The sequence below is a fragment of the Scardinius erythrophthalmus genome (assembly GCF_964197995.2).
Source record: "Scardinius erythrophthalmus genome assembly, chromosome: 12".
In the NCBI taxonomy this organism is placed as follows: Eukaryota; Metazoa; Chordata; class Actinopteri; order Cypriniformes; family Leuciscidae; genus Scardinius; species Scardinius erythrophthalmus.
This window is the reverse complement of record NC_138232.1, coordinates 10,584,846-10,597,443: the sequence shown is the minus strand read 5'-3', so window position 1 is coordinate 10,597,443 and position 12,598 is coordinate 10,584,846. Positions and strand designations below refer to the sequence as shown.

The following is a 12,598-nucleotide window of genomic DNA, read 5'->3' as shown; positions in this document are numbered from 1 at the left end:
ATTACTGCAGACAACAATGAGGAACGGCAGCGCCAATGGCTGCTGCTCTCTTGGCCCTGCGTCTGGCCTTGTTATTCTCTAGTTATTTCTGTTTTTGTACTTCATTTCCCCCCTTCCCCTTTTCTTTGATATTTTGTCAGCTTTTGGGTTCTAGTTTTGCTGACGCAAGCCTCACCACAAGCTGACTCATGCTAAGAAACAAGCACTCACAAATGCAGACACAAACACATGCTTACATTGACAACAAACTTTTGTCTTTTTCAGTGGATAGATGGAGTCGGAATCAGAATCAGTTTTATAGTCTCTTCATGAACAAAAAGCAACAGTATGTAGGATTAAGGAACATGTTTTATTTCACTTATTAACTTTTTATACACTATACACATTCATGCATGTTTCTTTATCACTAAGTGTCAATAACTTTAAGTAGTACTGTGCTACGTGTATATATTTACATATCGTGATATGAAAGATATAGCTAAATCAATGCATTTTGTTCTGTCGCCACGATATATATCGTCATAGCTTTCAGCCATAGAATATACACTACCATTCATAGGATGTTCATGTTTTAAAAATACAGTAAAAACAGATATATTGTGAAATGTTATTACAATTTAAAATAATTTTTGCTCTATTTTGCTTAAAATAACTATTGCTTCAGTCTTCAGTGTCACAATAAATCATTCTAATATGCTGATTTGGTAAACAATTAACATTTCTTATTATTATCGCTATTAAAAAGTTTTTTTTTTGTGGAAACTGTGACGGACTTTTTTCATGATTCTTCGATGAATAAAAATGTCAAAAGAACAACATTTATTTAAAATAGAAATCTTTTGTTACATTTATATCTTTACTGTCACTTTTTGTCAATTTATTGCATCCTTACTGAATAAAAGTGTTAATTTCTTGAAAAAAAAATCTTACAGATCCCAGACTTTTGAATGGTAGTGTATGTTGTTTTATTTTATGAAAAGAAATGGGAAAAGCAGAATCTTCATACTGTTTAGTCAACCATACTTTTTAGTGGTGGTCATTATAAAAAACAAAAAACAGAATTACATGATTCGCAAATCCGAATCAAGTATTCCGTTCAATAGCACTGTATAATACAAAATGTACTTTATGCACAATTACTGTATGTCTTCATATCTCTGCTTTGACTGCCCACAGCAGCCTACAGTATTGCCTTCAGTAATTTTCTACATTAACTTTCTGCACTGACAGGTAATATTTTTTTTACAGGTTTTGCAAGATTAAACACAACATTTTCATCTACAAATATGTAATACCAATTTGCTCATCTCTTTATTTATAGGGGTAAAATCCTTGCATAAAAAAACTATGTATTTCTACACAGACCATGACATGTCTAAAGGAGATAAGAAGGTGTCTACAATAGTGTCATTAATGGCCATTAGTGTGTGTGTGTGTCCGTGTGTGAGTTTCCCTATCACCACAAAGCAGACTTGTCATCCACGCTGGGCTTTACCAGTCAGAACACAAACTCTGCATGCTTGTGTGTGTTTATTTGAACAGGTTTAGCTTTATTCACATTTCCTGTTCTTATCTTGCCTCGTTCCCTGGCCTGCATGTGTTGTTATTGCAGTCTCATTTGATGCGTATTGGTGCTGAGACTTGCAACACACTGTACCTGAATACTAATCCAACCTGCTCTGCAGTTTAGCTCTTTCTATATGCATTAAACCCAGGCATAGATGACTTCTAAAGTATACATGAATGAGGGTTGAGGCTTCTGCATTTATTTTGCAGGGTAGCTTGCTGATGGAAATGAATATGACCTCTAGGTTGTTTTGCTTGGCTGAAATGACAAAAAATGCCATTGCCCACGCAGATTTTTTAATGCAAAGATGAGAACGCATTGAAAGAATGCATTGAGGGCACTGATTGTAAGGTGTGATGTTTGCATGCATTCACAAAGCTACTATACATTTTTTCCCTATGTTGCTAATGACAAAACACATTGCTAGTGCTACTGTTTTTACCAATCAATTGACCCCAAAAAGAGGGGAAAATGCATTCTTCTGATTAAAATATTCTCTTACATTATTCAGAAGGTCTATTTCTGCCAGATGTTTCAATGACTGAACACTTTTGTGCTGTTGCAGTGAGTTGATTTAAATATCATTTTAGTAATTCAGAATATTAATGTAATTAATGACCAGAGGACACATCTTAAATACTTCCTGTAGACGAACATGAATATATATTCCAGTATTCCAGCATGTAAACCAGAGTATAGGAAAATGAAGTGCATGGTTAAGTGTGTTCCCTTGATTATGTGACAGGCTTATTAAATCAGTGCTAATTTACATAGATCTCGTTAATGTTACTCATTATGGCCATTTTATTAATATATACAACATATTAACCCAAGTCATTTACATTAAATATTTTATACATGCTGACTTGGCGATGTGGTGTTCATTAAGAATTCATTCATAATGTAATTTAAATATGAATCCATACATATGTGTTATAAGTTATGCCTATGCGGCAAAGTAGTGCCCACAGTCTGTCAATACTAATCATCAACATTGAATCCAGACCGTGATGTCATTGTACTGTTGGAATACTGTTTGGTCTTCATTCTTACATTTATTTGAAGCTGCCAGAGCAAAAATGCATCATGTGAACTGACGCAATCAATAATAATATGTGAAAATTTGAGGATTTTAAACAAAGCGATGATGTTTTGGGCTAAGATGCAGTTCTGGTGTAGATGTGGCAGCACGCAGACTGGATTTGCTGCAGCCTATTGGACAGAAGCCTGAAATCAAACTGCCCTGCAGTACGTTCCTGCTGCATTCCACTCCTCGCACGGCAGCACCTGCCTTCTACCTCCGGCCTTCATTCACTCACTGCCAAGCCTCTCAGAGAGCATGCCAAGACCCTTGGGATCGTATGTGCTTGGAAAGTCAATCTCTCAGACTTAGACATTAAAGGATTAGTTCATCCAAAAATGAATAACTCATTTTCATGGCATTCCAAACTCATATGACTTTTCAAAACGAGATATTTTGAATAATTTAATGGTCTTTTCCATGCAATTACTGATGCTTTCAAGTTTCAAAAAGGATGCAAAAGCCCCATGAAGTACATTAAAAGTTGCTTATATTTCAGCCCTTCTCAAGTCATACAGTAGCTCTGGCCAACAGACTGAAACTGAAGATCTTATTCACGATTATTTTCCTCTCCGTTTAAGTTGTGATGAATCTGAAGTAGTGATTTTTTCTTTTTTCTTCTTTATTGTGAAGTACATCCGATTGCAAAGCGTTATTGAAAAAGGAAAAAAATGTAGGTTGGGACATTTTGAGGTATGGGTGTTGCACTTAAAAATGAATGTGAACTTGTGGTTGATTTTGGAGGGGTGTGATTTAAGTCTGTCGAGTAGGACGCTTAAATGAAACATTATGATGTCAAAAATTTGGTTGAATCGCTCACAATAAGATCTACTGTATAACTTGTATTTACGAAACGTTGAATGAGCCATCACTTCTCTCATGAAAATGAGAAACAGAATAATATTTTCCATGAATAATTACTTAAATTTCTCACACAAAGCTTTAATTTGACTTTCCAAAGCGAACATGTATTTTCCCCCCACAATATTTATGATAGTTGTTGTTTTGGAGTTTGACAGCCCCAGTTATCATTCACTTCATCATTTCAAAAAAAAAAAAAAGTTTGAAAAGTGGCCAGAATATTTTTCCAAAAAATAAGCACATTTAGTGTTCTTGACAGAAGAAAGAGAGTCATATGGGTTTGGAATGACTTGAAGGTGAGTAAATCATGCCATAATTCACTATTCCTTTAAAGCTCAGTGCAATTTAAACGTTCAGATCTTTTGGTTTTGGTTCCATGAATATGGCTAATAATGTAAGATTAATGAGGTCAGAATCGTCAGCAGTGAGCTTTTGAGCTAATCCTTGTCCTACCATTCACTGCTTTGAGGAAATTCTCTGCTCTCTCTCTTTTCCAGCCCTCTCATGGGGCTACAGCTGGGAGCAATCATACATTGGTGGCCTCATTTTGCGTGTTTGTGGATTGGGGGGTGTTATTGGGGGTTGGTGGGCAGGCAAAAATCGTGCAATGTATTGAAGCTTACTTAAAAAGGCGGAAATACATTTGAACTGAGAAGCGTATGCCCCCCTTTCTCTTTCCACTATGGTTCCTGATTTGGCACTTGATTCCTTCCCCTGCTTTTCCGTCAGGAGATAAGCTTGAGCAAGCCACCCCAGACTGGATTAAAAGCTCTTTGATAAAGCAGTATCGAGCTTGGCTCATAAAAAAAAAAAACACTTTCTTGAATGAATATTGTGGCAGGCGGTAAGAGCGATTGTATGATTATGTTTCATGGCTTGTGCAGCTATAATGAAGCTAAGTGTGAAGTGATTTTGAACCCCACTCATACTCCGTGTGGGTGTTTTTAAATACAATACGGATAACCGCTTATCACTTCTTAGCATAGGATTAGAGATCTTTAGATCTCTTGCATAGCCTTAAAGGTTAGAAAAGACTCAACAATTCACACAATTATATATTATATATGTGTATACTTGGATGCTTCTGCACATTTTAATTTGTAGTACTACACATATAAGCTTGCACTTCATTCCCATGAATTATACACACATATCCCTTATGAAAAGGTACTGCAGGTACCATGATACATTGATGGTACTGCCACAGAAACCCTACTTACTCATTCACACATTAATTTCTCTTTTTAAATTCTTTCTGACTCACCGGGCTGCAAAGCTGTGAAATACTGGAGTCTGAGAGGGTTTGAGAGTTGTTTACAAGGATCCAATATGTGGAGATTAAGAACAACACTATGCTCAGTTCTGACTCGAAACCTCTGAGGATCAGTCCGTTTTGTGGATCAATAACACTCGATTGAAGCTGCTCATCATGCGTGTTTGTATTTATGTATGAGTTACTACAATATACCTGGTAGAATTAGTGTCTAGAGTGATGTGAAATAATGAAAGCCTTATCTTTTATTTTTTAAAGGGTGAACTCACTTTCATCTTTTTCCAAACCCGTAATGTCTCTCTTCTGTAGAAAACATGAGAGTGAGTAAATGATGTTAGAATATTGAACTCTTTGGATGTCAAACTGCAAATGTAAAAAATAGTTAAACAAATCTTTATAATTCAATGAAAAAATGGTTAAAACCATGCACAACAGTTAACAATCAAACCCACAAACCAAAACCATGAATCATCACTCAACTCAGATTTACTAAATTGAAGAAAATGCTCAAATGCTTACTAAAAAAAAAAAACGGTGTTTTGAAGCACACTGTTACTTTGCATTTGTTATTGAAACCTCACAAGCAAGTGTTTACAGCCAAGATATGATAAGAACTTTATTTAAATAGTGTTATTGTGCCAGAGGCTTTCAGGGGACTAAACTGGCCCACAAAAAGGATATCACCAAATTCCAGAAGCCCTTCTCTCCTGTCACAAACAATCACGGCACAACGTGTTGTGTAGCTCGCCCAAGGCGGCTGTCATGTGGTAAAACAGCTGACTGTATATTTTTATAAGCTGTAAAGGGCTTTCCATCGGCAGATAAATATTGTAGTTGTATGAGTGGTTGTGTTCATTGTAGGCATGCGAATTCTGGTCCTTAACAATTCTATTTATGACTATTCTGAGGACATGACGAACATAATGACTTGCAGTTAATTCAGTTCAGTGGATCAAGAACCACTCTGTGAGATTCATTGAGTTAGTCGTTAGACTTATTCAGACTGATAACTAATGAGCGGACTGATTTATGAGTCTATTTGACCTGTTCATTTTAACTGGCTCAGTAGTAGCCTCATGAAAATAATTGGTTTTGGTATTTACTTTTGTTTAAATGGAACAAGCAGATTTAGAACCAGTTTTTGATCTCCAGCCCTAGTCGGATGTGCACTACAAACGCCTAAAAAAACGTAAGTATATGAGAGTCTTGGCATTGCACTCTTGTTTCAAAGGCTTTGAAATTAGATTAAGAGTTATATGTGATCTTTGGCCCTTTGTATGGATTATAGACCATGAACATTGAAAAAAAGCAATTGGAGAAATGTGATTATGAATCATATGATCCTTTTTTCAGGCCTTGATTGTAGAGTCGGAGCTGTGCTTTTGATCTATTTTCTGAATATTGAAAAAAAAAAAAAGTATAAATGTGGGCCAGATAATGTCTTTCTGCATTTTTGGATGGAATAAGGGGATTTCTAATCTTCAGATCTACCCTATGGCCTTGTGCTACAATTGCCAGTTTCAAAAGCAGGGGCATTTTTTTTTTTATCTTTATAATATTTTTACACAGTTTGAGTTTTTCGTTTTTTCAGCTCAATTGGTGGGCACATTCTTATTTCCTTGCTGCGGCCGTGTTCTGTCACATTGTATTAAACTCCTTCCTCTTCCTCTTCCTCATTCTTGCAAATGCAGTGCAAATCTTCTGCATATAAAGTTTATCTTCAAGAGGAAGCTATGCATGAACTGATAGCATTGCTTATTGAGTGTGTCTGACAGTGTGAACCGCAATCCATTTGTGTTTTGCAAGTGACATGATGCAAAATTTTCTTTTCTTTTCTTTTTTACACAGTTATCTCCAAAGCAACAAACTTTAATCGTGTGCATTGGTAATACCTGTGCCTTGGTAATACCTTTTGTTTGTTTGTTCATTTGTTTGTTTGGATGTGTGCGATGGCAAAGCTGAATTTTCAGCAGCCATTATTTCAGTCTTCAGTCTCACATGATCCTTCAGAAATCAAACTAATATTCAGATTTAGTGGTCAAGAAAATTTCCTACATTCAAAGTTGCCAAAGTCAAATTAAATTCTTAATACAAGTCAAAATATTACATAATGTCCATATCAACTTGACAATAAACAACATCAATAAAGTCATTTTAAAAATCAGATCTGGTACAAATAGCACCTTAAAGATGAAGATTTTAAAAATAATGGCCGCTTTCAAAACAGCTGTTTACACTTTTGGAGGGACTTTAACTTTAAAGTTATTATAGGTGTCTTTATATATATAGGCTACATAAGCTATGCAGTGTTTGTTTTTGGTAAGCTTGTCATTACACCAAAGATCAGCATTAATAAGGTGCTGGTTGGCATATGCTTCTTTGTTTACTGTTTATCCTTATTTGAGGGCAGATTACAGGGCTAATAACGTTCGCCACATGCAGCAGGGAGATATACGTTCCTCATTAGCAGCGATTAGCATTTCACTAACTCTTGCAAGAGGCCACACTTTGATGTTCTCCCCCTAGTCCAAATACTCTCTGAAATAATTGACTTTGCTCCTTGTGTCGTTTATCCAAAGCCTCATCCTGCTATCTCTCGGCTTTTCAATACACTCCACTCAGTTATTTATTTTTTGCACTCTTGTTCTTGAGCTTGTTGATTGGTTAAGGAGATAGGACTAAGGAAAGAAGTGAAGGGTTAGCACAGAACACAAGCTTATGGTCCCCAAAGCTGATTAATTTCAAGCTAGGACGATTTCTGTCTCAGCGCCATTACTTTTAGCAGTGTTAAGGTATTAAGTGATCAGTGTACTGTCAGGTGTGTGTACTGTATGTACTGTATGTGTGGTGTGAGGGACTGAATGGATAATGAAAGAGTATGTTTATAATGTGAATGTAAAAGTGTAGTACTATTTATTTTTGTGATCAGGCTCACTCAAAATCAGATTTTCAACTGGTGGATTTTCAATCATTTGACCGAAATATCATTGGGTGCGGTCTCCTATAATAAGAACACCCTAGTAATGCCCTAGCAACAACCCAGAACACCCTAACAACTGCATAGAAATGTGCTGACAAAGATTAGCAACCACCCACTATATCCTAGCATAATGGTGATGAGTTTTGTATGTTATTATTAATGTGAAAATCAAGAGAATCACATCGTTTTAAATGTGTGTCTTCAACAGTGGATGATAGCAGTGAGGTTGACTGACTGCCAAAACACGATTTTTGCTGACAAAGTCACTAAAAGTAATTTAATATGACTGCATTTGTTAGTTTTTTCAGAAAATGATGGCTTTAAACAGAAGTTATGTGCTCAGCATAGGAGAATATTGTACAGGCATTGTGAATTTTTCTGACAATCTGACAATTATGGGCAAACGAGACGTTATATGGGAGAACGAGTCAAACATTTCAGCTGGAAGGGAAGAAATGCAAAAAAGCAAGTAAACCAACCAACTTACAGCTTTATTTAACATTATTATCCCTTTCTCTGCCCTTCTAGGAAAGAACAACACCTTCTCTCTTCAGTAAACTGCTGGTATCTGGTTTTAAACCAAACTCGAAGAGAAAGTAGAGATCACGCCACACTTAACGACATTTACATCAACAATGTCATCGTTCGCCTGGCTCAGATCAGCGAGGACGTCATCCGGCTCTTCAAAAAGGTCTGCATCTTTGACACCCTTCTTCTTTTCTCACATCTATTTAAATTCTATCATAATCTCATGTGCACTTTGAGCTCATATAAGTCCCTGTGTTCATTATTTCTTGCTTTGGGGGAAAAAAAGGTTTATCCATTTTTTTCGTCCCGCTCAGTAGTCTAATCAAATAATGACTGCATTGTGGGATTCAGTATTTCATTTGTATTGCTCTGTTGTAGACTGCATTGGCTTTAATTGGATACACAGTACATTTGTTACACTTTATTTAGATAGTCCACTTTAGACATTCTACTAACTATGAGTAACTTTACAACTACATGTCAAATATCAGTCATTAGAGTATTAGCAGACTGTCCGCTAACACTTTATTTTGATGCTCCCCCAACAGACATTCTACTGATTATAAGTAACTTTGCTTGTACATGTCAACTTATTCTACTAACCCTAACCTAACAGTTTACTAAGAGTATACTCTAACGAGAGTTAGTTGACATGTAGTTGCTAAATAATGAGAGTTAGTTGACATACTTGCAAAGCTACTTATATTAAATAGAATGTCTAAAGGGACTATCGAAATAAAGCGTAACCACACATGGGTTATTCATTCATGCAAACAAGATGAGTCATCTAATTTGTTGGGTCTGTTGTCGCTGAAAGTTTATTTTGTGGACTTTTAGGAGTGCACTTGTATATAGAAACTAAATAAACTAAATGCCACAAAACTCCAATTTTCTAAGTAGTGAAGTTTTTCTAGCAGAAGGTCTATTGGTAACTTAAAACTTTTCCAAACGTGGGAAATAGTAACACCCTCCGCTGCACCACAATCATTATGTATTCTTTCACACACACACAGGTGACTTTATACATTTGCATGCATTTTCTTGGCAGGCATTCTTCTAAGCACAGCAACGTCTACCTCCTACCTTCTTGCTTAGCTGTTGTAAATTTTAGGTTGTGGATTTTAAATGCCTGCGTACGGTGTATACGGATGGTATGCGACAAAATGACTGGGCATGTCTAAATGCATGCTGTCTCACAGTGTGACTACTGCCTATTTATGCACGTCCTCTCAGAGTAAAAGTCATACTGTGGTGAGGAGTGCCGCCACTGGCTGTATTCTCCGTGGTGTGACTTCTGGGCTATATGAGTTGGAACGATGTCAACACATAGCCTGGATTCCTGTGGTGAAATCCAAACACTACTAGCGTGTTTACACCTGGCTGCTTTTCCTGTAGGTGAGGCCCGGTGCTTCCAGCCACCATTCATAGGAGAGTGGTTCAGTGAGGTGACTGTGAACCAATAAAACACACAGAGAGCACCTTGGGAAAGTGTTAATTGCCTGCAGTGAGTGTGCTCAAGGTCACCTAAGATACCCTACTCTGTATAAATGTATGCTTGAATGATGCTGTGATGTGACAGGCTCAGTTCAGTTGTATTTATAAATAGAGCTGAGGATACATCTATATATTTTTTATCCGATTTGATTCTGATTCACAAGCTTTCAGTTCGATTTAATTATAATTCAGTTTGATTCAGTTTTGACTTATTTGATTTATTTCAGTTATAATGCCCATTTTGCGTATTAAAAAAAATAAATTCTCTCACAACTAATACTGTTAATAATACAGGGAACTATGGAAGCTTGTTTCCGCCACAAAATAAAAAAAATAAAAGATAATTGCGAGTTTACATCTCGCAATTCTGACTTTATTTCTCAGAATTGCGAGATATAAAGTCAGAATTGCGTGAAATAAAGTCAGAATTCTGAGATATAAAGTCAGAATTGCGTGATATAAAGTCAGAATTGCATGATATAAAGTCGCAATTGCGTGTTATAAAGTCAGAATTCTGAGATATAAAGTCAGAATTGCGTGTTATAAAGTCAGAATTCTGACTTTTTTTCTCGCAATTGCGACTTTATATCACGCAATTCTGACTTTATATCTCAGAATTCTGACTATATCTCAGAATTCTGACTTTATATCACGCAATTGGGAGATATAAAGTCAGAATTGCATGATATAAAGTCGCAATTGCGTGTTATAAAGTCAGAATTGTGAGATATAAACTATTCTGAGGTAAAAAAAAAAAAAAAGTCTGTCTTTTTTTCCCCCTTAGAATTGGACTTTATATCTCACAATTCTGAGACAATATGTCAGAATTGCGAGATATAAACTCGCAATTATGTGTTATAAAGTCAGAATTGCGTGATATAAAGTCAGAATTCTGAGATATAAAGTCAGAATTGCGTGATATAAAGTCGCAATTGCGAGAAAAAAAGTCAGAATTCTGACTTTATAAGACGCAATTGCGACTTTATATCTCGCAATTCTGACTTTATATCTCAGAATTCTGACTTTATATCACGCAATTCTGACTTTATATCTCAGAATTCTGACTTTATTTCACGCAATTCTGACTTTATATCTCGCAATTCTGAGAAATAAAGTCAGAATTGCGAGATGTAAACTCGCAATTGTGAGATAAAAAGTCGCAATTATCTTTTATTTTTTTTATTTTGTGGCGGAAACAAGCTTCCATAGGGAACCTTATAAATGAGCATAGCAAAAAACTTTTCTTAATTTGTAAACAAAATCAACATAAAATTGATATGTGGATATAAAATTAAGAAACCTTTAAATTGCATTTCTAGTGAAAAATTATTATACATATGAATTATAAACTCAAATTTCACTTTCATTTTGTGAGTTTTTTTTTAAATGATGAATTAAAAGTACTGGCTCAATATGGAACATGAATGGAACATCACTGGTTGTGTTGTACAGTATGTTTTTGATTTCACCGAAATTAACAGATTTGAAAGAGTTAATCAGAAATTAGATCTTTTTTTTTTTTTTTTTTTTTTACACAGTCACGTTTATAACACTGTGCCAATAAATATTCTGTGGTATTTCTGTTCAAATTCATCAATCACTTAGCTGAAGCAGATGAAACTATTTTGAAACCAGAACAAAAAAATTTCCTATTAACATTTTTGCATGTTGTTGAGGCTGTGTAGTTCATGGTAATATTATTAAATGTCATTCTGCGATTAAGGACATTTTTGATTACTTTTGGTACTGTTGTACAGTTGAATCACTCCTTGATGTCCAATGTGAAATATGAATCCTGAGGTCTAGCAACATGAGTCTGCCATCTGGAATGATAATGAATAGCCTTCCTTACACACTTAAGCTCTTATTTGAACCTTTTCTTTATGTGTTTGGGACATTCAATAGCAGTTAGTAGACACTAACAGCAGTTTTGTCCATGCCAAAGGTTTCCAGCACACATTAAGAGGAGAAACCTAGACCTGAGGTCAGCGAAACCTTTTCACTGGTGAGGATGTATGAGCAGCAGAGACAGCTGGGAAACATGTACTGTAGCTTGACATTTTTACGGTCTTACGCTAGCGTTACCAGTGGTAAGATACTGCAGTCTGTCAGTGGCTTTGGCTCTTTCATAATGTTGCATCAGAGGTTTTCACTCAGAGCTCTTCCTATATATTCTATGCTCTTAATCTGATGTATGCAATAATACTGTTTCTCAGTCACCATGGTCTGATTTGGCTCAACAAAAGCATGAATTTGAAATGGGTTTTGTGGGGAAGATAAAGATAAAGGGAACACCTCATTATCTGACAAGATTAGGGCCAGATTTACCAAACAGGGCAATTAAGCGTGAGAGCACAATCCCATAAAAGAGCCAATGGGATTGGAAAGTTCTCCGTGTGATCTACTGACGTCACACAAATTAAAGAACACAGACACAGTCGGATCATTTCCATAATGACCAACAAATCAAGAGCAGCGCAAATTAGCATCTGGTTTAAGATGTGCTTTTTTGGGGGCGGTAAATATTGGCACAAACACCAGTTAATTGACTAGCAAACCTTTGTAAATCACCTTGCATGATTCTCTTAAATACTCTCCTTACATAAATGTTGTGTCTGTTAAACTCCTACAAATGCATATGCAATAAGTTCAGTCGCAAAAATAACTGTCCACACCTTTTCAACGCTAATTTTTCACTGCGTGTCTTTAGTAAATCCTGACAGTAGTTTTTTAATGCCAAAAGAGGGTTTGTGCTGAAGCTTTTGATAATTTAAACTCTTTTTTTTTTTTTCACTGAACATATAAGCTAGGCAT

At 35.9% G+C, this 12,598-nt stretch overlaps 1 protein-coding gene across 3 annotated transcripts in view; it reads left to right on the top strand.

The window, feature by feature from the left end:
- srgap3 (SLIT-ROBO Rho GTPase activating protein 3) overlaps positions 1-12,598 on the top strand; it is an 89,717-nt gene that overhangs the window by 28,874 nt on the left and 48,245 nt on the right. For all 3 annotated transcript variants that reach the window (XM_081381572.1, XM_081381574.1, XM_081381573.1), the window contains exon 3: positions 8,291-8,453. In XM_081381572.1, the coding sequence (XP_081237698.1) occupies positions 8,291-8,453 (163 nt within the window). The remainder of the gene's footprint in view (positions 1-8,290; positions 8,454-12,598) is intronic.